Source organism: Glycine max, chromosome 8 (genome assembly GCF_000004515.6).
Source record: "Glycine max cultivar Williams 82 chromosome 8, Glycine_max_v4.0, whole genome shotgun sequence".
Taxonomy (NCBI): Eukaryota; Viridiplantae; Streptophyta; class Magnoliopsida; order Fabales; family Fabaceae; genus Glycine; species Glycine max.
In genome coordinates, this window is record NC_038244.2 from 18793079 (window position 1) to 18821014 (window position 27936).

Genomic DNA, 27936 nt, shown 5'->3' on the forward strand with positions numbered 1-27936 from the left:
GTATTTCATCCCACTCCATTCTATTTTAATAAATCCCATTCTATTCCATCTCTTTCCATAAATCCAAATATAGCCTTAGAAAAAAGCGAATCAAATAATTTTTACCAGAAAAAAGCAGCAAAATATAAATATTGATTTTATTATGTTGCTATAAGAAATTGTATGCCATGTTATCCCTAGCTAACAACTTTATGTATCTTGGTCTTTGACATTGACACAAGATATATAAATCAATTTATAAAAGCATTAGTGTACAGATTTGATTCTAAAATTTTGGGTTTGGCTTGAAGGGGACAGCTAAAAAATACAATGAACTTCTAAACGCCAACAACTGCCAAGATTGAGTACCTTAAATTAACTATATTTTCCTGAACCAATACCAAACCCTCCAAAAAAAGGGGGGAAATAGAAAGCAAAGAGCCTAATGTCCCAGAAAAATTGTATTCCTCAAAGAAATGCTTAGCAGGACCTCATACCAAGTCTCCTAAACCCCTTTCTTATCATGCATTGAATTGCAGAGTGCTGGGCAACGAATCCAAGATGAAAGAATGGGATCACTCACCTAAAACCATGTATTGATGACATGTCACCTAAATTCCTATCCTTCATCATCATGCACTAAATTGCATGGTGCTGGGCTACTAATCCAAGATTAGGATGGGATTAACTCACTAAAAACCATGTATGGATGACATGTCAACCATGGCCTCGCTTTGATTTTCTACGCTTCCCTAGGAGTTTTAGCATGTTGTCAGTTACATCAGGAGGAGACTTATCATCTTCATGCTGGTTATTGTCAGAGGTGTGAGTCAACCAAGCCAATGCCTCTATAGCAGCATCCCTTTCTGCAAGTTGCTTGTTTCTCTTTGGTTTGCCAACAAATTGCATTCCCTTAAACTCCACCAATGCCCTAAACTCATTTGTCTTAAGATGTTTCGTTTTGTATTTGGGTGGGGAGTGCCCTGCTCGCATCAACAGAGTCTGCAGCAAGCTCTTGGGATTTGTTCCATCTTTTGTGAATTTGTTTTCATCATTGGAGGCCTTAGGCTTCCGGCTTTCACGGCCAAATACAAATCTTCCTTCGCATTGATCCCCTGAAACCAGCTCCTGAACAGCAAGCATCAAGTATTTCCCTTCCTTGTGAATGTCAATGCTAGGATCTTCCAGCTGCATTATTACAAACCCAATATCATTTTATTTATCTTCAACCAACATTACACAAACACTATGTTTAATTCAACTAATAATAGTCAATGGCTTCTAGAAAAAGTTAAAGCTCACATCATGCAGCAACCTATCATATTGGTAAGTAAACAAGGAATATTATTACAAGGAAAAAAATATCTGCTAACCTTCTTTTGGATAAGCTTATTGAGCTCTTCCTTAAGCTTCAAAAAGCTGTCAGCTAAATTAGGATCCATGAAGAAGTCAACATACCCATCTAACATTTTCAGATGCCCAGCCTAAACCCATGAGAGGGGAGAAGAAAGAAAAAGGGCATGTTACTGTATTGAAATCCAAGGAGATATTCTACCAGAAGAAGCATGTGTATCAACTAACTAATCACCTGTATCCCATTACTTAGAGCACCACCAAAAAGGATAAGTATTGAATCAGATACACCAGTGGAATCACGGATAAAAACAGCATTGACCTTGACTTTCTCACCAAAAACCAACCAAGGGTAAGGAATGGTCTGGTAACGTGCATTCACTGAATTCTGGTCAAAATGATAAAACTAATCAACAGGAGAACAAGAACAATATAGGGGAAGGGAAGGGTTTATCTTATAATAAACCACTATCAAGGAGGCAATTTTGGAATTACGTATAAATACTAAAAACATAAAATGTTTCCTTTAAAGCACTGCTCAACTAGGCTGAAAAAGGACAAAAAAAACTTACATGCAACACCATAGGTACTGTTCTTGCTATTTTTCCATTAAAATTGACATTTCATCTCAGTAATTATTTCAGATTTATGTAACTGAGATGAAGGCAGCAGTTACCAAGATGAAATTTTAGTTGGAGCCCAATAGTACTAAAAATAATATATCTAAGTTTTGTCTGTTAAAAAAAGAATAAGAGATGAATTTATTCATTGAAGGTGATATGAAAAAAATAAAATTGGTCTGTCACTTACAGCATACAATAAAACCTGGCCATCATCCATTGTTTTAAATGACATGGATGTCTCCCTGTGCTGTACAGAGGAAGAATTAATTAATTAAATAAAACAGTAAAAGCTCAACTTGTAAGCTAAAGATAATACTTATTGAGGAGAAAAACAAAATTTATAACAAACACATAGCTCACCACCACTGATGCTATGCCAGGAAAGAGCCCAGAACATATGACTGCACGCACAAGAGATTGATTGTGACTCAATTTGTTAATGACGTTAGCTTCTGCATCTACCAAGCCAGCTTCTTTCAAGATAAAGCTAAACTGTTTCCGAAGTGAATGAATAGCCTGAAGAGTTTGGGCTGATAGAAAATTCCTCCAGCAGTACTCGTAAGCCGACCCTTCTCTTTCTGCATCTTTCCATCCTTCATATGCTCGAACAAGAGCCATATGATCACTGTAATCTTTAGCAGAAAACCTAGACTTCGCTGTCCCTGCTAACTGAAAACAAAGGCATAAGTTATAGTTAGTTATCTTCAACGGTGTAAACTTAATTTTTTATCAATTCTTGGTCCAAGCAAAAATTTGTGACAATAAGAAAAGCAATTGGCAGATAACACAAAACGAAAAGGTTCAAAGACTAGTTAATCTTTAATGGTCCACCATCATATCAAATTATTGCCATTATAGAACATGGGAATTACAATATCAGATACCACGAGATGATATCTGACCCAAATTGACTTATGCACACCCAACTGATGAAGTAAATGGGTTACAAGTTCTAAACTGAAATTTCACATTTAGTCCAACATCAGTAAGAAGCACATTTCATAGTTAGTTACCAAGTATGTTAGGCAGCCACTGGTCACTAAGATGTGGAACAAAAAGAAGGGAAAGGGTAGTGGGGATTGGAGGCTCCTGTCAACAATGAAGGGAATGTGATCAATAATCATCCTGGGGAATTGCATTGTAAGATCCTGCACACGAGGCAGGTGGGGAGCAGAAAGCAGATTGTTAGAGAGAATGGAAGAAGGTTTGAGCGTGAATTGGAAAGGAGGTAACAGAGTCCTCGAAGAGTCTGCAGTGTCTGTGAGTCTCAGACATTTCCTTTTTTGCAGTGTTTCTTTGTAGTATTTATTTTGCACAAATCATTATTTATAATGATATTACATTAATATCAGTAGCAACAGTAGGAAATCAGTGAACAAGGTGTGAAGACATTTTACAATAATCAATGAGGATTGCTTTCCAATTAAACGGTATTCTTGTACCAGTTTCTGATCACTGTATGAAAAGAAAGATTGTATTCATAAGAAGGCCTAAGGATTCTTCACAGCAGGATGAGAAGATATTTTATTAATTTATTTATTAACAAAACTCGGTATCTTCACATCACATCAGTACTGTTTTTACAGATCTAATGATGCAACTGTTGTAGCCATCATGTTAAAGATGAGATTAGCCATTCTCCATTAAAGGATTTTAAATTACATTCAAGAGAATAATAATTTAAAATATCATATAAATATTTTATAGATATAGTTTAAAATCACTTGTCTTGTATCTTCATCTAACCTATGAAGCTTTTGTAACCCATTATAATCAATGGTCCTCTAACCTTAGAGAATGCTTTGTCTAGGATATCATTTGAATATGGAGTTCAAAATATCATTTGTAGTCAGCTTCTGGTTCCTATCCAGACTGTATTAAGTCTGATCTTGGAACCATTTGCTTGGACGATCTTACCTATGTAACCTTTGTACCTCTATTACTTGAATATATATAAAATTTATCTTTGTTGATAAAAAAAAATCTAACCTATGAAGCACGGACTCCGACATTGGGACACGTCATATATATGTATGTGTGCGTGTGTGTGAGATCAACATGACAAAAATTTAAATTGATAATTAACATTTACATATTAATCTTAATACAAGTTGTTAAGCTTTATAATTTTCATATGATAATAAGCCTCACAAAAAAGGTCCCAAGAGTCATATTCCACAATGCAAGAACTTTATCTCTTTACCAAAAAAAAATCTAAAACAAATTGTTAAGTTCTTTAATAAAGAGTATTACAAAAAAATACTAAGACAAACAGTCATTAAAAAGAAAAAAAGAAACAGCTTGCTAATGTTAATTTAATCTTTAGGTTGATTATTTTTTTTAAAAAAAGATACAACCGAGCAGTGTCAAAGCCAAAATAAAAAATGGACACTGTAAAAACATGTCCACTGCAAGTCGGTGTTGGAAATGTGTCGGACACCCTAACACATCCTTCAGCCGATGTGTTTGTGCTTCATAGCCTCTAACTAACAGCTTAATAGTTGGTTCATGAAATATTTACAAAAAAGACAAAAAATATTGAAGCACAAGTTTCTATTCAATATATATATATATATATAGATTAGATTCAACTGTGCACCAAGAGGTAATGAGATGACTTACATCCCTCTTGTCTTGGGGCAAAAGAAAAGGATCCCTGACACTAAGGCCAGCAACTATTGTAAGAACAGGATCAAAGCATCGAAATATAGCTCCCATTATTAACATTTTTCCAAGCTTGGGATCAACAGGAAGCATAGAGAGAAACTTCCCTGATTGAATGAAAAAGGAAACAAAGAGGAATTACTTATAACCAAGAAAAATATAGGCACATGAGAAACCAATCAAATAGGACAGAAAAAATAGACTCACCAAGATTCGTAAGATTTTCTTGTTCATCTAATGCTCCAATCATCTTGAGAAAATCAATAGCATTTTGAACCTGTTCCATTAAATTTGTAAAAACTTGTTATATTTACGAACTTGTGAATCCTATGTATGTATAACTGCAGCATTTTTAAATAAAATTTAAATTTATGACATTATTAATTTAAGCTAACTAATTTAACTACTTTTATTTGTCTTAATGAATTAGGTATTTGTTTCCCATATATAGGACTAGAGGTAGCACTACTTATAGTCTTATTATGCCTAAGAAGGAAGCTCAAATAAAATTACGTTATAGGCATCTGTAGAATAGACTACTATATCCAAACATTCTCCTTATAAGCAATGCTCTTAGGGTAACAGATGTTATCATTAAAATATACAGATAATAGATACAAAAAAAGATTACAGAAAGGGAATATTTTTAAGGAATCCATGGTAAAATTATTTACAATTTTTTAATAAGTTACTACTCAGTAATCACTCTTTCATCATTATTAAACAATTGAGCAGCTAATAGTTCCTAACAGAGAAATAGTTTACCTAATAAATCATTGATGGTGATTTTCACTAAACAAATGGTTGTATTTTATGGCCGTTGATATATCCTTCTCATGTCATAGTAAGATTTACTTTTGAGAGAACCTTTTTTCTAATACAATTATACAACTAAAGTGCAAATGTACTCACAGCCCGTGGCTCTGGTGCCTGTAAAGCTGCTGATAAGAACCCTCCTATGCTCTCAACCTGCAAACTTTTTATTTGCAAGCATAGAGAATTCAAAGGTGTTCTCAGTAGTTCAGGAAGTTGATATTCAGAAAAGGCATCATAAACACATTTGGGGTAAAGGTGGTAACATTCTCCTGGCTGCACACGACCAGCCCTACCTCTTCTCTGCAACCAAAGAGGACAGAAGGAAATAAAACAATTAGTTGCTGATTTGGATGTATAAGTATAACAGAAAAACAAGAATGCAGCATAAAAGAGAAACAAAAGCTATTGAAGCTATCAGCAAAACCTACTAAAGTAAAAGCTTAAAGACCTAAAGAAACTTAAGAATGAGAGCTAAATTTGACTTTGTTTACACTTTAAGCAAATCCCATTGTGCTGACAAAGAGATAATTATCATTCAAAACCCTGAACTTCTCTCAAACAATCAATTCAAGTTAGCAAGCACATTACACTTGAAAGTGAAGACTCATGTCGTCGATGTTCTAGGAAAAATTAGATGTGTGGGTGGGTGGGGGTTGGGGAAAGTGGGCTGACCACAATAGAGGAGCTAGACTGAGATGCATCAAGTACTACAATATGAAACATAATTATCACACATTTTCCATGCTTCTCAGCAATCAAGTACTACATCAGATGGGATAAGCAAGCAAAAGGGTGTATCAAAGGCTTAAATACCATGCTAATAGCTATTTGGGCTTAAAGATTTTTCAAGAAAAGTGATTGAGCAAGTTCAAGTTGCTTGAAAAATAGGCACATGTATTGTTGCATATAGCACCAAAGATACGACTTTAGGCTCTCTCATTTTATTTGGATGAAGAGAAAAGGAAAGTAAAGAACAATGAGATTTTTTTTTTTTTTACAACCAAAATTTAGAATATTTTTTTTTTCTCATTTGGAAGCATAGAAAACTGAGAAAAGAAAGCCTCACGTGAAATTATAACTGTTCACTCTAGTCAAATTTGATTTTAGGAGAAGGGCAGAGGGCAATGATGGAAACCAAAAAAAATTTAAAGTCTGGTTTTTTTATGAAAGAAGAAATTCATTAAGACTAAAAAAATGAACAATACAAAGAGTTGGCAGGATAAGCAATCGTCCTAACCAAAGAAAAAAAAAAACATCAATTAAATAAAGCATGTAATCTCCTACTTATATCTGTAAGGGAAACCCCTTCAAACAGTGTGGTTAAAAATCAGTTATGGCCATCATAATGGAATTGGCGTGCACTTATTATGCCAACAACCATTCACCACCCAATTTGTGGTGTATTCTTGCAGTTTCCATATCTTTCTCCATTTTTCAGCCATCACTGCCATGGCCCAACGGCAGTTTATGGCAGACAAGGTGATGGAACATCTTGTTTAAAAGTGTTTTTTAAATCCATTATTCACGCTCTTCTACCGTCACTCTTCACTCTCCTTTCTGTTCTCACTCTCATCTTCTCCCTCCACCAAAGCTTATATTATTTTTAAATTCAGAAATATAACTACATTTATTAGAAAGAAAGAAAAATATAAAATAAGTCCAGGGCACCACAAGAGTATATACAATAGGAGTTGGAGCATCAGTAGCTGTGTGAACACTACAAAAGTTAAAAGAAAAATATAGTGAAGGCTTAGGAGACAAAGATACTTGCCTGACGTGCAGATGCTTGTGATATCCAAGAAGGTAGAAGACATGGCGTGTTATTTAAAGCATCATAAGTGGTCTCTTTTGCTTTTCCACAATCAACCACAAAAACTATGTCATTGATTGTAATACTTGCCTCAGCCATATTTGTAGCAAGTATCACTTTCCTTATATTTGGAGGTGGTTTCTCAAATATGAGTTTCTACAAAAATATAAAACAAAAAGAAATAATTTATTGAAATACAGTAAGATAGAATAATTAAGTAACAGGAAAAATAGATAATCAAACATCAGTAATATACTCTCAGAAATAGAACATGAAAATAAGATTCTATCATTTTAGAAATCAGCATTAACAAGAGTAAAAACTTACATACCCTGTTTATCATCAATTGCTATTTCATAATAAGAAAAAGTTTATAAAAATGTAATTTTTTAATGAGCAAGAGAATGAATAATGACAGAGGCTAAGAGGGTATCCCCAAAAATATATAGCAAGACTTGTTGTTGAACCTAGAAATTTTAATCTTCGGATATCTTATAATATATGACAAGATACAAAATGATAACTGGATACATATTTGTTTATCTTTGCGTTTTCTTCCTACCCATCCTCCCCCCTGATGTAAATTCTCTTTAATAAAATATCATTTCCTATCCAAAAACTGTTGGGATATATGAGAGCTGAGTAATGGCAGCAGTTAGTTGATTAGTCCTTTAGTTAGTAAGAAGGGATTGGTTACAAATTGGGGGAAATTAGATTAGAGGGATTAATTCTGTGAATTTGATAGTTTGAGACTTTGCACATGAGAGGAGAAATCCTTTGTGAAGGGGAATCCCTTAAAGGAAAGACTTCTCCCCTTTGCTCTGTACATTTTTCGTTCAACCAACAATATTATTATTCTCTATTTTTCTGCTCTCTGGTTCCTACAAATTGGCAGTGAAAGGGAACCCATAGAGGAGATACTTCTTGACTCTGTTATTTTTTTGTTCAACCAATCATATTACTTTTTTCCTCTCACTATTTTCTATTCTTCAGTCACCAAATCCACCTGCATCCTATATCCTATTATTCATCAAAATTATGACATATCAGAAATAGCATCTTGAAAACATCAGATATAGGTCATATAAACTTGCATTACAAGATGCTACTAAATTTTAAGCAATTTGAAACTCTCTAGTTTCCTTTATTTTTCTGGCAAAATTTCAAGTTTCTTTATTTTATATGATGATTGTCACACATATATTTTGCATTTTTTTAAACAAACAGAACAAACAGCACCCTAGGTTCTGCACCGAGAATGCCAAGAAAATGAAAGATGCAACAATGAAAAACTTATGTGATCATCAAGAAAAGAAATAAGTTATTTATCTTTTTGAACTGCACCAACAGATTATTTATTGTTGAACATACAACAAGCATTTTAAAGTAACAATAAAATTGATTATTACTTTATATAACTAAATTTCAAAGAAAGAACATAAAATAACCTAATTAAATGACTTAATTCACTTTGTTGCCTACAAAAGGACAATGGGTTAATCAGAAATACATATCACACAAAGAGAAAGAATACAGATTTAGAAGTACATGACGATGCAATATACAGTCCAGGTAATAAACAAAGGGAAATAATCAACCTGTTCTGAAGTTGCCATTGAACCATGACATGTTAGAAGCAGAACCCTATTGGGATCTCCTACAAGAGGATGTGCTTTAAGCTGATCTTTTAAAGAGCTTATATCCTCCCACCCAGTCATAAATACTAAGACAGCACCTGGTCGTTCCTTCCGACATATATGGCATAGAACAGCCTCAATGAGATTAAAACCAATGCAGTCAGGTGCCCAAGATGTTAGTGAATCACGTGCCCTGGAGCTATAGTTCTCAAAGCTTGAATTAGAAAGAGCGTCCTGTTCAACAGTATGAAAGTAAGAAATTCATTTTCTCAACATATTGCACTTCAACAGAATTTAGTTTTAGTTTCTAAGGCAAACAAGTAATATCTAGTCACTTAAAATAATTTTAGATATATTAGGGAATTGCAGAATATTCCAACAAAAAAGGAGTTAATTGCATACAAGACAGGCCACTTATTTACTATCAGGGTATCAGCTTGATTTTGAAAGACAAACTCTTGCCAAACAAGAGAATCTATAAATTCTTTACGGCAACAATATTAAAGTCAAATTTTTAAGGTAGCTGCATACCTCAACAAGAGCAGTGATCTGGTTTTTCCTCTTCCGTGGTGCTAGTTGCTTTTGTGTCTTCCACAGTTTCTCTTGACCGTAATCATCAATTTGGTTGAAGGAAGTCAATTTATATCCCGTCATTTCCAAAATATCTTCTAAAAAGTGTGCTCTAACTGGATAAGTGAAACCCTGGGAAATTAACAAAAGAATTCAAACCACCTTGTTTTACAAATAACATTGCAAACACAGTAAAAGAAGCTTACAAGAAAAGTTTTAGTTACACTTGTATCAGAAAAAGTTATAAATGAGCAATATGTGTCCTAAATTTTAAAATGGACTGAGCTATAAAAATGACATGTATTTCATGATTCAATACCATTCAGCAAGACAGTGACTGGTACCATATGATGAATCACAGATGCTTTGAATCATTCAAAACATGCAAGATTTGTAGTGATTCAATACCAATGATACAAATCTCAAGATTCAACAACTTGTTTTTTTTTCTTCTTTCACAAATTATCATCAGAGAAGTGAAAAGTCATAGAAGCTTAAAATGTTAAAAGGAAAAGGAACTGAAGGAGCACTACAGAATGCAGCCTATTTGATTATTCTTGAGAGATTATGTTTTGATATTATTCTTGATATTGTATTTATTATTAGAAATCTCATTTCCTAATAATAATCAGTAATTGATCGATCTTTTAATCAATACTGATTCCCTTTTCCATATTATAAATAGCATGAGGTGTGGTCTACACAACACACAACATTATTGTTAAACATTGTTACATGGTACCAAAGCTAGGTTATACATGAAACAGGAAAAATGAAAGTCATTCTCCAAATGAGGACCTACTATCCCCAGTGGACCTTTCTACTTCACCCTCTTTTCTAGCAACCTATTTCTGGCGACTCTCTGACTCTCTCCTACATCATCTGGTGCGCCATCCACCATTCCACACAGACCATGTAGGCACGTCATCATCGGAGTTGACATGCGTTCCCACGAACCTTTTTTCCATAAAGCAAGTTATTTGTTTGGGCACGATCTACGCTATTTTCGGGGGTGTTCCTTTGTAATCCTGTTTTCCTTTGTTTTGTCTTTTTCGTGCAGCCCCTCTTCATGGTGAACAGTACCATGAAGCTGCCCTTGTTTGGCAAACTTTCAAATCCTTGCTGCCATTGCTGCTCTGCTCCATTGTTCTGCACTTCTGCTTACTCCAGTTCGGCGTTCTTTCCTTTTGATCTTTTTTTGATTTTCTTATCTCTTTCCTTTGTCTCCTCTTTTGGTTCTCATTTAATCTATTTTAGTAGCAGTACTAGTAATTTTTCTTTACTCCTACAAATAATTAATTTTATATTGATTAAGAAAATTAATTAATGTTATTTAATTTTATTAATCTCAAATAAAAAATATAATTATTTTTAAAAAAAATTATTAAAATTTGATATCATAAATAAAAAATCATTAAAAATAAAAATAAAATATTTTAAATAACATAAAATAAAATAAAATAATTTATATTTAAGTACGTTATTTTTTTCTTATATATTATTTAGTAGGAAAACTAAAAACTTATATGTGACTGTTGGTGCAAGTGCTACAAACTCAGTTCCTCTGAGCATAATTATTTAATTTGTTTTGGAGGGTATTTTATCATTTTCAATAAATTTTTCTACTTTATGTTTTGTAACTTTTGTTTAAATAACTATGTTTTTTTAGTTATTTTTCTGTTTTTGAACTTATATATATATTATTAATTATTTAACATATATAAAAACATTAAAATAGCGGTCATCCTGCTATCTGCTATCCCACTTTTGGGGTCGGCCGCTCCGGTTCGCTACGTCGGTATTGACAATTATAGGCAGTGTGCCCATACGTTAGACATATTTGACACTGAAAATTGGCAAACCAACCACCTCCATGGCCTCTGCCGAAACCACCACTATCACGTCCAGAATTTCGATCAGAGAAGGAGCCGCGACCACCACCACGAACATATGAGCCTCGAGAGCCACCAAAATCACTGTTTTAATAAGTGTTTGGTTGCGTATAACCTTGGGTGTAGTTCAACGACGCAGAATTGACCAATTGAGCATCTCGATTGTATCGCGTGAGCCTGGTTTCATGACCATAGAGAAGGGCTTCAATTTCTGCAATTGATGGAACGCGCTTCTTACTCTCGATGACAAAAATTACCGGTGCATAATCAGACGGTAATCCTTCAAGGAGCACATCAACATACTCCTCATGCCGAACAGGAACACCTACACCAGCCAGTTCATCTACATATCCTTTGATCTTGTGCAAATATTCATCAATTGATTTTTCATCAAGAGTGACTGTACGCATCGCAGTGCGGAGTTGACGCGCACGGGATTTAGTGTGGAGGCTGAAATATTCATGGATTTTGTCCCAAACCTGATAGGAATGGTTGGAACCTAAAACTCTTGACAACACAGACTTCAAAAGCGTAGACTACAACCAAACAAGAAGCGTTTGGAATTGAACTTTCCAGATTTCATACTCTGGATTGACATGATCAGCAATACAATCATCCTCGGTGAGATAACGAGGCAGAACGGCTGGATTAACGACAAATCACTGCAACTTGTGCGATTTGATCACTGGTTCGAAGTGTTGTCGCCAGTGGAGATAATTCGAATCATCAAGCTTCTCTGCAATAGAGTTAGGGAACGTCTGAGAAAAAGAGATTTGACGAAGCGGAAGCCATGAAAGCACATAACAGGACCTTGAAGAAACACAAAATTACAAAAATATGGCTCTAGATACCATTTTTTATAAAGTGAGAGGAAAGCAGAGAGATAACAAAGAAAAAGGAGAAGAACAAAACTGATTTTATTGATCTGAAAAACTAGTTAGAGATACTTACAATCCACGTATTTATAAACCTCTATAGAACATAACTAACTATAACTAACTCTAACAGAAAGCCAACTAACTCTAACAAAAAGCTAACTAACTTTAAAAGAAAGCTAACTAACTGATCCTATTGAGGTGCAATTAGAAAAGTCCTTGTACTCCTTGAATTACTAACTACCACGAAATGGGTGCTGTTAGCAAAAGCTAACAGCCCTTACAAACAAAATACAAAACTATTTTCACAATTATACATTGACATATACTGATAATCTATCTACACTTCTCCTCTAGAGTTAGTTTATAGTGACCTTTGGGGACCTGCTCATGTTTCCTCATTCAATGGTTTTTCATACTACATAACCTTTGTTGATGCTTTTTCAAGGCTTACTTGGATTTATCTTCTTAGAAATAAGTCTGAAACCTCTGATGTTTTTCAAAGGTTTAAAGCTATGGCTGAATTACAGTTTAATTCTAAAATCAAAAGTCTTCAAACTGATTGGAGAGGGGAATTTAGACCATTAACATTCTTTTTGGCTGACTGTGGTATTCAACATAGACTGATTTGTCCCAACACCCATCATCAAAATGGTGTTGTGAAAAGAAAACACAGACGCATAGTTGAGTTAGAACTTACCTTACTTCATGCTTCTTTACCTCTTTAAGTTTTGGGATTTTTCCTTTTGCACAGCTGTCTACTTAATAAATAGATTACCCACAACATCCCTTAAGTTTGAAATACTTTATCCTGTGCTTTTTCAAAAAGCTTCCCGATTACAATCTTCTCAAATTTTGGGTGTTCTTGCTTTCCCTAGCTCGGACTTTATAACACTCACAAATTAGACTTTAGGCCTCTTGGGGTATTCTACATCTCATAAAGGGTATCAATGTCTGTCTCCCTCGGGCAGAGTTTATATTTCTAAGGATGTGATATTCAATGAGTCAAGGTTTCCTTATGCTGACCTTTTTGAATCCTTCTCTCTTTCTAGTTAGTCTAACTCTTCCTTAACTCAGCATTACTTTCCTCCAACAACCCTCAAATATCCCACAACCTACCTCAAAGAATCCTCAATCTAACTCTGAGTCTATTCAACCTTCCCTTACAGTACAAACAGATCAGTCAAATGTTGATCTTTCCACTCCAGCATCCCATATATCTCAATCATCCACTAATGTTCCCACTGAAGAGTCTCAACCATCCTCCCATTCCACCTAACAGATCATCCAATATCCATCCCATGCAAACTAGATCTAAGTCTGTCATTCATTTACCCAGAGTTAATCCTACTCTTTTGCTGGCTCATGGTGAACCCAAATCTGTTAAGCAAGCCTTAACAGATCCAAATTGGCTTTCTGCCATGCAGCAGGAGTATGAAGCTTTGATGAAGAATAATACTTGGAGTCTGGTTCCTCTGCCACCAGACAGAAAACCCATAGGATGCAAGTGGGTTTTCAGAGTTAAAGAAAATGCAGATGGCTCTATTAACAAGTACAAAGCCAGACTAGCTGCAAAGGGATTTAATCAAGTGGCTGGTTTTGATTTCTCTGAGACTTTCTCTCCAGTTATAAAACCTATGACAATCAGACTTATTTTATCTTTGGCTCTAACTAATCAGTGGCAACTTGTTCAGCTGGATGTCAACAATGCTTTTCTGAACGGATTGCTCAATGAGTCTGCGTACATGTCTCAACCACTAGGATTCCAAGACACTAACTCTTCTCTGGTATGAAAATTAAATAAAGCTCTTTATGGCCTCAAGCAGGCTCCTAGACAATGGTTTGAAAGACTTTAGACTACCTTACTTCAGTTTGGGCTTGTGGCAAGTAGATGTGATCCCTCATTATTCATTTACAAGACCAAATCGCATACTGTATATCTCCTTCTGTATGTTTTTTTTTTTGCTTAGAAAAAATATATATATCATTAATAAGGAATAGTACCAGAGGTACTAGGGATACAGATATAGGAGTAGATATATAGCTGGTTCAAGTGTATACACAGAACCAAGCTAATACATATGAAAATTCATAATTACAACATCACCCCTCCCCTCCTAGTTACTGAATGCTTCCTTGATGTTAGAGGACCATTGGTTGAAGTGTATGACAAAGTCCTTCTCCATGGATTTGACCCACGTCCAGAGTAAGAGAGCTGCTTCATCCAATATTTTACTTCCATCAAACGAGTGATTCTGGAAAACTATTTTATTTCTGTGATTCCAAATTGTCCATGTTAGAGCAATTCACCAGCATTTCCATCTTGTAAGCTGCTTTCCTTCCGCTGTCCCTGCTGTATGCTGCAGGTAGTGGTCCCTAGGGTTTTGCGGTAGTGCTGTTGCCAGGTTGACCCAGGAGAATGACTCCCACCATAGCGGTAGGGACTTGCTGCAGCTGAAAAATAAATGAGCAGCCTCCTCTTCCTGAAGTTCACATAGTGGACACATCGAGTCATTTACCATCACCTGCCGTCTTCTAAGGTTCATCCTTGTTGGTAGTCTATCCCTGATTAGCCTCCATACAAACATAGCCGCTTTACTTAGGATTTTTAGCTTCCATAGGTCCACGAAATCAGAATCATGGTTTGCCCCCGTTAGCTCTCTCCTTATTAGGTCATACCCACTTTTTGTTGAGTAGCTCCCGCTTTGATCATGCTTCCATATCCAGCTATCTTCCCTATGAGGCTGAACTTGCTGCTGTGATATTTCCCCAATAAAAGTGTCCGCCATTTCTACTTCGGAGTCAAAGAGATCCCTCCTCCAAGTGAGGTTCCATTTCCATCCATTGTTGTTGATGCTCCCCATTTGCATAATGATTGTGTTTTGTTGGCTTGATATGTGATACAACCTTGGGAATTTCTCCATTAGTGGCATACCATTATCAGTCCAAGGATCCTCCCAAAATCTAAACTTTTCACCTCCACCCACCTTCCAAGCGGTTTCCCGTTTGATTACTAGGTTCTGCTGCTGATGATGAAGTGAAATCAGATCCTTCCACCATTTGGATTCATGATTTCCTCTTATGCCTTCCTCCAATGCCTCCATCCACCATACTTTGAGTTGATTACTTTTGCCCATGGCTCCTCCTACTTGTGAAAGAGGTCCTGACGCCATTTCGCCATCAAAGCTGAATTAAATATCTTGATGTCTTTAATTCCAAGGCCACCTTTGTCTTTTGGATGACACACTGTCTTCCAATTGACCCACGCAATCTTCCTATGCTCTGATCCTCCTCCCCAAAGAAATCTTCTCTGAATGGCTTCCAATTTAGCTATTATTTTTTAAGACACCCTGAAAAAAGAGAAAAAATAAATAGGAATTGCTGTTAGGACTGCATTTATAAGAGTCACTCTCCCCCCAAAGGATATGTGTTTGTGTTTCCAATTGGTTAGTTTTCTCTCACACTTTCTGATCAGAGGATCTCAAAGCTCACTACGTCTTGGGTTATCCCCAACGGGGATACCCAGGTATGTGAAAGGCAAGGACAAGATTCTACAATTCAGATAATCGGCCGCCTCAATGCACCATTGCTCATCCTTCCCAATTGCCCCAAAACTGCTCTTAGCAAAATTTATCTTTAGTCCAGAACACATCTCAAAACTTCTCAAAATGGATTTAATTGTCTTCACGTTCTGCATTGTTGCCTCCCCAAAAAATATGGTATCATCTGCGTACTGTAATATGTTGACTGGTGTATTATTTCTCCCCACAAGAAAGCTGTTGAATAGACTCTTATCCTCATCAATCCAGTTAAACCTTCAGGAACTATGTTGAATAGAAGAGGCGCTAGTGGGTCGCCTTGCCTTAGTCCTCTGTGCGGTATGAATTCACTTGTGAGGCTACCATTAACCAAGGATACGGAGTCATAAGCTTTCTCATAATCTACTTTGAAGACAAGGCATGATTTGTGACTTGTTCTGGCTTCTTCAATTATCTCATTGGTAATCAAAGCACTTTGCAGTAAATGTCTGCCTTCTATGAACGCATATTGTGTTTCATCTATGATGGTAGGCAAGACTTTCTTCATTCTTTTGGCAAGCAATTTGGAGACTATCTTGTACACACACCCAATTAAAGAAATGGGTCTATATTCATTTAGGTGTTGTGGATCAGACATCTTAGGGATTAATGCAATAAAGGAAGCATTGCATCCTCGAGGAAAAACCCCATTAACATGAAATTCGTGGATGAATCTCAGGATATCAGGCTTTAAAGTGTCCCAAAACTGCTTGATGAATTTAAAATTCATGCCGTCAGGACCCGGACTTTTTTCATTGCCACATTCCCAAATTGCCTTCTGAATTTCTTCCTCCATAAAAGGTGCTACAAGCTCATTATTCTGCTGTTGATTAACAGTTTTAAATGTTGTACATCATATTCCTGCCATTGACCAATGGGCAGATGTTTTGACTAAACCCCTATCTCCTACTAGGTTTAGTTTCCTAAGGACCAAACTCAATGTGATTGAGTTTGTTTCAAAGACTCAACCACCTTGAGTTTGAAGGGGGGTATTAGAGTAGTGGAAAGGGGGGTCCAGTATTCAACTGCACACTCACTTAACTATGACAGTTATCAAGTTAGTTAAGTGTTAGTGTTAGTTAAGGGTTTGTTAGAAGGTTGGTTAGTAATGACTAACTGCTCCAGAGCTATATATATTCTACTCTTGTAATAGAAATTAGTTGCCAATCATAATAACACTTTCTGTTTCCAGAAAAAGGCTTTTTCTCTCTCTTTTTTTTCCTTTATCTCCTTTTCTTCTTCATTTCTGTTACAAACTCTTTTAACTCAAACCACCTTTTGTTTCTATCAGGTTGACCACACTTGTAACATGCTTGGTTCATATCACACATATGCTCCAGCTTGAGGGGGATTGTGAGATTATGTTTTGATATTGTATATTAGAATATTCTATTTCCTATTAATCAATAATTGATTGATCTTGTAATCAATGCCGATTTCCTTTTCCATATTATAAATAGCAAGAGGTGTGGTCTACACAACACACAACATTACAGTTAAACACTGTTACAATTCTATTGCTTTGGTTTCATTCTTCTGAAACAGGGGGCTTCATGCAATCACTCAATAACTCTACGCACCATATCTGGTTATTTGGTTGCTTGCTCTATTTTCATTCTTTTGAAACAAAGGCTTCAAACCCACTAGCTCACTATATATGGCATATGTGCAATTAAATCGGTATATGATTGTTCTTTCTTGTTCTTCTGAGATATAGGCTTCACGTAGTCACTTTATGTGACAACTAAGGCTAATAGGGGAAAGGATGTTACCGGATAACATTTTATTGTCCTTGGCTATAGATTGCACATCAAAATTAAGGTCCAATTTCCACAATTTGGGGTTAAGCGCTCTGGCTGAACTACCATATAGTAGGCTATAATATAATATATGCACACAATACACATAAGGAATTATGACTGTTGTTGAATTTTGAGTTTGACCATTATGTTACCAACTGTTTTGGGGCAATAGGATGCAAGGCCAAGCACACTCAAAGCTTTGCGTCTAGAATGGAATATAAAACTATATAGCAGCTTAAAATTTCTTAAATGCATTAAGACAAAGAAAAGATTTGGTCAAACAATTGCATGTTCACACTCATCAACCCAATCACTACCCTACCTTCCCACCCACTACAATCCCACACGCACAAAATAATTTAAATTGGCATACAATAACACTAATAGTCATATAGGCATCTAAACATTCAGAATAATTGAAGTTCAATTGCCAAAACAAATAAGTGCCTAACTGAAAACTAGAGGACTGTCTTACCGGAATATGAAATGTAGGAGCACCTCCAAAATAATTCGAAAAAAGCTCAGCATTCAAGGTGGCACTCATTAAAACCAATCTTAAATCCCGACGACGTGGAAGCAGATCCTTTAACACAATCAGTAAGAAGTCTGCGAAGAATAAAAACCAACAGTGGAAAGCATGAGTCTTAGATACTTCATTAGCACTATATAAGGTATTACTGATGTTAGATTGTCAGTTAAGAATCTACCTTCATTCATGCCTCTTTCATGAATTTCATCCACAAAAACATGGGTTATACCATTCAGGTTTCGATCACTCAACAGCCTTCTAAGTAATATACCACTGGTACAAAATAGCAGATGGGTGTTTTTTCCTTTCATTCCTTCTAATCGAACTTTGAAGCCAACCTATCAAAAAACCTCTGTTGTGGTATAGCAGCAAGAACAAAAATATTCCAAATTTTAAAATCCCATTCAAGAGCAAAAAAGTAGTTTATGAATCTTTTATTTTCTTCATGAATAATAATATTTGCACCCATGTTTTCTGTACTATTGCATGCATTTGTACTTTTGTCCATTTCCAGAAAAACAGGGCTTACTGTTTCACCAAGAGGCTCTCCTCGCTCAGCTGACACTCTCTCTGCCACTGCCATAGCAGAGATCCTTCGAGGCTGTGTGCAAATAATGCTACAAAATGCTCCACGACCAGACTCAACCTCTGATTCTAATACATAGTGAGGAAGTTGAGTGGTTTTACCACAGCCAGTCTCTCCAGATATAACTATCACCTAGATCATTATTCACCAAAATAAGGTATCAATTATAAATACATAATTCCAACAGAGTTCATGATATTCAATTCATTTCTATTGGAAAACCACATACACAATTAGACCCAGTAGCACGGACTGAATAAGGGCAGATTGAAGTTCAGTAAGTAAAATTCAATAAAATGTGACATTTCTATTGGAAAGCAACCTGCTGCTTATCACAAGGCTTCTCACCATGATGAAAAATTATAAAGTACTGGGCATCTATGAATTTTAAGTCAATGAAAATACCAATATAATCGTTCAAGAAGGAGGGGGCAAAAGGATGGATTACAAATCAATTTTAAAAAATCTTTGACGCAGAACATAAAAAGACCAATAAAACATGCCCAAATACCAAAAAAATAGAAAATGTGGTCTAATTTTGATGTAGCTTTCAATGCAATTTTTCCACAAGGTGTAGTGCTGATTTCAAAAACTTCATAGTGAATTCGTTTGGGCCTCTTTGTCTCCTGTTTTATGTTTTCATAAACTAAAAATCATGTTTGTAAAGTGCAGTTTTTGACAACTGATTTCAAAACTAATATCTTTTTATAGTTTTTAAACACAAAAAACCATAACATCACTAAGTTGTTTTGGTTTTCTAGCTTCAGTTTTCTTTTTCCTTACACTTCCACATCCTCTTTCTTGTTCAGCTTAATTTTTCCTACTTTTCAGTTGCAGGTGTTCCTCGCTAGTTTGGTAGACAAAGACCAAGAACTGTAACTGATCTTAGATTTTACATTATTTAAATCTTACTAAGTGTTCAAGTCCAGTTTCATTCATCTGTTCTTATTTCTTTAGTATTTATAATTTATAATGAGATCCTAAGACCTTGTGGGATTAGGGGTAGTCCATACATTGTTTGGTTTTCAAGGTCCAAAATACTAAAGACATGCTGATACCTAAACTGGCAGACATCTAATGAAACACAATCAGCAAGCATACCTGATTATGTGCTATAGCTTGAAGTAAACCTTGCTTCTCCTTGAATGATGGTAGAGACTTCCGGAATTCCAGCAACTTCCTGCCCTCGGGTGATTCCTATAAATAAAAAAGTCCAATATATATAATTTGAAGCCAGAAAATATGTAAATTATTTTATGAACCTTCTACTTCATAAAATTGAATTACAAAGCTAGCTCCAGCAGTAAAATAATTTGTCAAACTTCTTTTTGCAATCTTTGAACACAGACATGCAAATATCAGAATTGGTAAGCCTTCTTGAGCCAAACTTACAGATAAATCAAGGATATTCGATGTTTACAAACTAAAAGTATAGCAATTAATACTAAGCTATTCCATTTGCCATAACATAAGCTTGCAATAAATGGTCTTAGCCAGAAAGACAGCAGCAATATGATCAAGTAATAAGTATCACTTGAATGTAACCAGAGATGATTGAATGGAAATCCTCAAGTGTGTTCTCCACACTTAGGCTCTATTATATTAGAAAACTTAGCTTACTCAATAAGCTGAAGAGAGGTAAGTACAAAATACAGAGCTCTGAACAGAGCAGGTACAACAAGTATACAAAAGACAAAAATAAAATGTAAGTTACTACTCTAGGTACATCATGACCTATTTTCCAACATTCCCCTCAAGCTGGAGCATATAAATCATATGCACCAAGCTTGGAACACAAAAATTGAATCATAGGCCCCCTTAATGACTTAGTCAGAATATCTGCGAGTTGATCATTAGAGCCAATTTTTTCTGTACTAATTTCCTTAGCCATTAGCTTTTATCGAACAAAGTGACAGTCAACTTCTATGTGCTTTGTTCTTTCATGGAATACTAGATTAGAGACAATATGAAGCGCTGCCTAACTATCACAATAGAGCTGCATCTGCTGAACTTCACAAAACTCAAGTTCCTAAAGAAGTTGCTTGATCCACATAAGTTAAAAAGTTGTTGAGGCCATTGCTCTATACTTAGCTTCTGCTCTAGATCGAGCAACAACATTATGTTTCTTGCTCTTCCAAGAAATCAGATTTCCTCCTATGAACACACAATATCCAGTAGTAGAGCGTCTGTCTATAGGAGAACCTGCCCAGTCAGCATCACAATACCTAGTAACATGGGTGTTTTCCCTTATCTTCATACAGCAACCCTTGTCCTAGTGCCTTTTTAATGTACCTAAGAATTCAAGAGACAACATTCCAATGATCAGTGTAAGGATTCTGCATAAATTGACTCACTACTCCAACTGCAAAAGAGATGTCAGGTCTGGTGATCGTGAGATCAACTAGTCTCCTATACCTCTCAAGTCTAAGAGGGGTTCACCCTGTTTTGCCATCAACTTTTGATTCGGATCTATGGGACTGTCAATGGTCCTACATCCACTCATGCCAGTCTCATTCAGAATATCCAAAGTGTACTTTGAGAAATAATAATGCCTTCGTTTGATTGAGCTACCTCTATACTAAGGAAGTATTTTAGACATCGAAGGTATTTGGTCTGAAAATGGTTGAATAGATCTTTTTTCAGCTGAGAAATTGCAGCAACATCATTTCCTGTGATAAATACACTTTCCTGGTGAGGCGTGACCATAGAAGACTGAATGATCTGCTTCACTACGTTTTAATCCAAATGCCTGTACAGTTTGACTAAATTTCCCAAACCAAGCACGTGGCGATTGTTTGAGGCCATAAAGAGATCTGCACAGTTTACAAACTAACCCACATTCCCCTTGAGCAACAAATCCAAGAGGTTGCTCCATGTATATCTCTTCGTCTAGGTCACCATGTAGAAAAGCATTTTTGATGTCCAACTGATGGAGAGGCCAATGACGAACAACAACCATAGCAAGAAATAAACGAACAGTGGCGAGTTTGGTGACAAGAGAAAAGGTATCACCATAATCAAGACCATATATCTGAGTGTAGCCTTTTTGTCATCAGTCAAGCCTTTAGGTGATCAACTTCACCATCAGACCCAACCTTAATAGCATACACCCATCTACAACCAACTGTCTGCTTCCCAGGAGGTAGGGGAACTAACTCCCATGTGCCACTACTTTCATGAGCCCGCATCTCAACAACCATAGCTTGTCACCACACAAGGTGATCAAGTGCTTCATGAAAAGTTTTAGGAATGGTGAGAGGTGATATGGAGGAAAGAAAGGAAAAATAAGAAAGAGATAGCCGGTGAATACTCAAAAAATTATAAATAGGATGAGAATATTTGGTAGATATGTTACCTTTCCTAAGGGCAATTGGCCACCCAGAGTCAACATCAACTAGAACCTTGACATGAGTCCTTGAAGATGACGGACATGAAGCAAAGGACTCTCCTTGTGACATAGTACTAGACAGCTCTCTTTGTGACTCATGTTGGTCAACATTGTGAGAAGATCAAGTAGGGCTGATTGGATAGGTGGCTTGACTTGTGTCCATGCTAAGGATTTCATGGACTGGTGACACTAACGGAAAAAGAGACGGAACAAGCAAGACTTGTTGGACAAAATTGAAATCCTGCATCAAGAAGAGAAAAAGGGAGTTTCTTCAAAGAAGGTGACATCAGCCAACATATAGTATCGTCTAGTGTGTGGTGAATAGCAACAGTATCCTTTTTGTTGACAACAGTAACCAAGAAAGACACACTTAATGGCTTTTTCTGATAACTTGTCCAGCCCTGGTGAAACATCATGAACAAAACAAGTACAACCAAAAATACGAGGAGAGACATGAAATAAGGGTTCTTTTGGAAAAAGAATTGAATGAGGAACTCTATTCTCAAGAGATGAAGATGGCATTCTATTAAATAAAAAACATGTAGTAAGGATGGTATCACCCTAATAATGAATTAGAATATTTGCACCAAGCAATAAGGTACATGCAGTTTCAACTAAATGTCTATTTTTTCTTTATGCTATACTATTTTGTTGTGGAGTGTGTAGGCATGTGAACTAATGTAAGATGCCTTGAGTGGTTAAAAATAAAGAGAGATTAGAGGAGAACTACTCTTTGGCATTATCACTCCTGAGAATCTTAATTACTTTTCCAAATTGGGTCTTGATTTCATTAAAGAAAAACATAAATATAGGCAAAAGTTCAAATTGATCTTTCATTATATAAACCCAAGTACATCTAGAGTATTCATCAATAAAGGTAACATAATATCTTAAACCAAAAGATGTGATATGGCTAGGACCCCAAATATCAGAGTGAATGAAGGAAAAAGCAAAGATACATTCTGTTTTAGTTCTTTTTGGAAAAGAAGACCCAACATGTTTTCCTAACTGATATATGACTCACACTCTAAGACTTGAATTTTGTTGAGACTAGGAACCATTTTCTTCAGCTTCGACCAATGCGGATGACCCAAGCGATCATGCAAAAGCTTAGGAGTGGAGACGCAAAACAAGACACTGATGAACTCGTTTCCAAATAATAGAGACCTCTGGATTCATGTCCTACGCCAATCAAGCGACCTATACCACGTTCCTGTATAACAAAAGAATCAGCACTGAATGTTACAAAGCAATTTAATGCTTTTGTTAGCTAACTAAGAGAAACTACAAAAGGGACTGAATCCAAGTTTAAGGAGGGAGAAATAGAGACTTTTTTTACTCCTTTAAAAGTGACTTTGGTGCCATTTGCTAGTGTGATTAGATGAGGAATTTTAGTAGGGACAAAGAGGCGAATAGAGAACTATTACCAAAAATATGATCGAGAGCACCTTAATCAATTATCCATGGATCTTAACTATCCACAAAATGAGAGATGCAAGTTGTTGAAGTACTTGGGCCTGAGGATGATTGAGCCAGATTGTTGGACTTCAGCCGAAGGTACTCTTGATACTCCTCTTCAGAAAACTTTGGCTCATGTGTTTCTGATGGGGAGACATTTGTTGTTTTCTCAGGCCAGCCAACTATATTATAGCATGAGTCGCAAGTGTGTCCCCTTATCTTACAATGTGTGCAATAAAGCTGACCATTTCTGCCACCACCACGTCCATGATTTCCACAACCTCCTCTTCTTCCTCTTCCTCAACTAGTCACCATTGTTGAAGATTCAGTAAGCTCAAGTGAATTTTCATTCTTTCTCAGATTAGGAACATGAAGGAGGAGTGTACAAAGACTCTCCATTGAGGGAACTTCTTGATTAGTCAGAACTTGATCACGAATATGATCAAAATTTGGGTTCATGGCCCGCAAGGCCAGCATCATATACAAGTTGTCATGTTTTCTTCGCATTTCGTCAACTGACATAGCATTTAGTCGTCCACTGACATAGCATCTAGGAACATTCTTAATTCTTCAACTGCAGACTGAAAATATGCTACAAACGAGGTCATATCATGATTTGTTTGTTTAAGAGAGGTCAACTTGTCAATTGCATCATACAATCTCTGAATATCATTGGCATAAATCTTTGGGGCCATTTTCCAAAAGGAGTAACATGTTTTGAAAGACCTTAAGGTTACTAAGGTGTTTGGCTCTACTGACTACCATAGCAAGGCACAAAGTTGGAAATCAACTTGTTTCTATTGCTCTTGTTTTTCTGCAGGTATTTCACTAACCTGCTTCTCTAAGTGCTCATGATGTCATTGGCCAAGGAACCAAAGCTCCACAAAAAAGGACCATGACAAGTAGTTTTTCTTGCCATTCAACTTTTCTAAGGTTATGACTGGTGTCCCATAAAACAAAATAGTGGGACCCACGGTAGAACTAACTGTGAGACCAACAGAGGAGGAAGATCCAGAAGGATTTGTGGAGGTCAACTCACAACAAGAGACAGAGACAGAAGCTTTGCACTTTTCGATAAACTAAGAGAGAGTGAGAGGGAGGAATCAAAAAAGGATATAACTGATATTATTGATCTGAAAAGTTGATTTGAGTTAGTTACAACTGAGGTATTTAAAGACCTCTGAACTGAGAAACTAACCATAACTAACTCTAACTAACTTCTAACAGAATGTAACTATCTGGGTGCTGTTAGTGAAAAACTAACAGCCATTACAATTTTTATACTGCTAACTAATACTAGATGGGTGCTGTTAGCAAGAGCTAACAACCCTTACAATCATGAAACAAAACTGTTTTCACAGTTATGTATTTACATGCATCCAATATGCACAAACAGAACCTTCAAATTTCCCAACTTGAAGAGAGATAATGAAGATTCGAGAATAGATCTGGGCCCAGATAGGTCCGGTGAATCTTTCTGAACTGTCGAAGCATGATTCTGACTGGTAGAAGGCGGCACGTGGATCTCATGCTCCAAGAGAGGCGACGTGGGGAAGCTGTGCATGGCAGACTTTCGGAGCGCGTGACTTGCAGGGATATGTTGCACTCACTGAGGCACACCAAACCCTAGTTTCGCCAGAGCTGTAGCCGGTGGCTGGCGGAAGCAAACAGTGGACTGACAGCGGCGGTGGCGTCGGTGATAATCAAGCAGAGCAGGATCGTTCCCCCTTTGATGCCAACTTGAATGTAACTAGAGATGATTGAATGGAAATCCTCAAGTGTGTTCTCCACACTTAGGCTCTTTTATATTAGAAAACTTAGCTTACTCAGTAAGTTGAAAAGAGGTGAATACAAAATACAGAGCTCTGAACAGAGAAGGTACAGCAGGTATGTAAAAGACAAAAATAAAACGTAAGCTACTACTCTAGGTACATCATGACCTATTTCCCAACAGTATCCAATTTTAGTATGACAAAAGAAAAGGGAAGTTGTTATTTTTTCCATATACAACACAGCAAAACTAAAGTTGACAAATAACATACTACAAAAGGGGTTTGGGCAATGAAGGACATAAAAGTGGTTATTGGCCAACCTAAAAAAATAACCAGACTAACTAATAGTTTGGGTATGAAATTGGGATGTAAAAGAAAATTAACAAGTTACAAAAATACAACAACACTCACACTCTTGACCATTACTAATTCAAGCACATGTGATACCAAATGCAATGTCCAACTGAAAAATTCAAGAAATCAAACAAAACCTGCCAAGCTCTTTGCATATTACGCATCCTCAAACTCCTCTTCTGGAGAACCTTTTCCATAACAGATTCATCCACAAAAGAATCAGCATTTTCATCCATGTTTATATCTTTAACTTGATTGGTGGAATTCACATCATCTAGGCTGTCAGTTGTCTTTGCAGAATTCAACTGAAGCCTATCAAGGTATTCCTGCAACAAACCCTCAACCCTCCTTTGCAAGCTTAGTGGAATCACCACCTGTGACAATGGAATGTAGGAGGATTATTTTTCTAGCATGACATCAACCTGGTATAAGTTGAAGCTCCCTACCCACTGGTCCCACCCAGGTTATTACCTCTCTTTGTGGACGTTTGTCATCCAAATCTGGACGGTAGTTAGGAAGAGGCACCTTGCTTGCAACAACCACTTTTCCAAACAACTCACTGTGCATTGTGATAAATAGCAATACCAATCAATGATTGAAAAGAAAGGACAAAGACTCATTTAAATTAAAAGCATGAAGTAATCATTAAATTTCAATCAAGGCAAAGATGCATAAAGCAATGAGTCTTTTTTCTCTCATTTTACATGGCACAAATGAATATGCATTATTTTACCTGTAAAGCCCCATTCTTTTGGCAAGGTTAGCTATCTGTTCATAGTCCCTCCTATCTTTTCTGTCTCTAGATACAATCTCCTGATCCTTTTCACTGCGTAACAACATGCTGAGTTTCCATTTCCACTCATCCACATTAGCCACTGTAGACGATGCCTACAATAACCATTACATTTTCTTAGAAATAGTAGCCCTCTATACCAGAGCTGATCATGGTTTTCAGAAGCTACTGAGCACAGAACAATAGATTTAAGTTTACCCAAATTAGGCGTAAATCTAATTCCATATTCAATTCAAGAGTCTAAGCATACACTCTTTAACCCCCTCTTTCGAACACATTCCATGCTATGGGCCCAAAGTTATTGAAAATTACAAATTTATGTGGGGTCTCACTTCTTATTTTACGAATCTCATGATTTTGTAGTTTCCAATAAATCTTAATCAATACTATAGTAGACAAAAGAGTAGACAATTTGTTAGGAGGAGACGTGTTAGAGAATGTGTTGCTTCTCCCCATTGAATTTTTTTCAACTGGATTTCAGTTTAATTCAAACAACTAAAAAAATTAAAGAACAAACATCATCACAAACCCCACTTCAAAAACATAAACATAAATCATTTGAAGAAAAAAAAAAAACTGCTTGTTCTTGAAAGCAAAACATTCTGATAACCCAAAATTTCAAAAATAGGTACTAAAAAATCTTTAACCTGTTGCGTTGCCAATAAAACTTCAGTAATCCACTCAATTCTACTAGTCATCATTATATTTCACTACAATATATGCAACTAAAACGTATCAAACATAACCACACAAACCAGACATAAAATATCCAAACAAAGGAGATATAAGATGGGCTAGGTGGTTAATGGAGAAGGGAAGTGGGAAAGATCATGGACTCGATAGCTCGTTCATAGAAAACTATCAATTAAGAGACTAACATTTGCCAAAAAAAAAAATGTCTAAACAAAAAAAAAAAATCATTTCCACCAAACCCAAATATCTAAACAAATTAAAAAGCTACTATAAAATTCAAAAAAAAAAAAAGGAGAGAAAAGAAAAAACCTGTTGATTCTCGAAGTCGCAGTCGTATTCGTCATCGGAGAACTGTTCGAGGGAGTAGTAGCTGGAGAAGAGGCGCGTGGTGATGAGTGATTTCGCGTTGCACAAGGAAGAGAGCCAAGGGTGATGAAACCTGAAGAGTGAGATTGAGGTTGCAGAAGAAGAAGAAAATGGAGGGAAGCAGTGACGCACGTGGCGGTGGTGAAGTTGGAGGGACTTGGCCCGTGCTATAAGAAGAGACGCTGCACACAACTTTGAATTGCGCATTGTCGTTCTTGAGGCATTGCTGTTATGCTCTGCCTTTGCTTTAGGGGCACCTCTTTCTTCACACGCTCCTCGAGTCTTCAATGGTGGTGGTGTGTTTCAAATGTGAAAAAGGAAGGAGTGTGAGATTCGTGGGTGGAGTCGGGTCGACCCGTCCTGGTAATCTTTTGGGTTGCTTTAGGATTGGGTCGGAT

At 36.4% G+C, this 27936-nt stretch overlaps 1 protein-coding gene across 1 annotated transcript; it reads right to left on the minus strand.

The window, feature by feature from the left end:
• Positions 1-123: 123 nt before the first annotated feature.
• LOC100792410 (DExH-box ATP-dependent RNA helicase DExH3) lies at positions 124-27936 on the minus strand. The gene is made up of 19 exons (XM_006585638.4): positions 27482-27936; positions 26420-26574; positions 26158-26245; positions 25824-26060; positions 19816-19911; positions 18658-18846; positions 18307-18466; positions 18075-18205; positions 9414-9584; positions 8844-9116; positions 7207-7401; positions 5532-5735; positions 4827-4896; positions 4578-4726; positions 2316-2624; positions 2143-2202; positions 1568-1720; positions 1353-1463; positions 124-1167 (listed from the first exon to the last, which is right to left on the minus strand). The coding sequence occupies exons 1-19, from the start codon at positions 27743-27745 to the stop codon at positions 697-699; spliced, it is 3486 nt and encodes a 1161-aa protein (XP_006585701.1). The 5' UTR covers positions 27746-27936; the 3' UTR covers positions 124-696.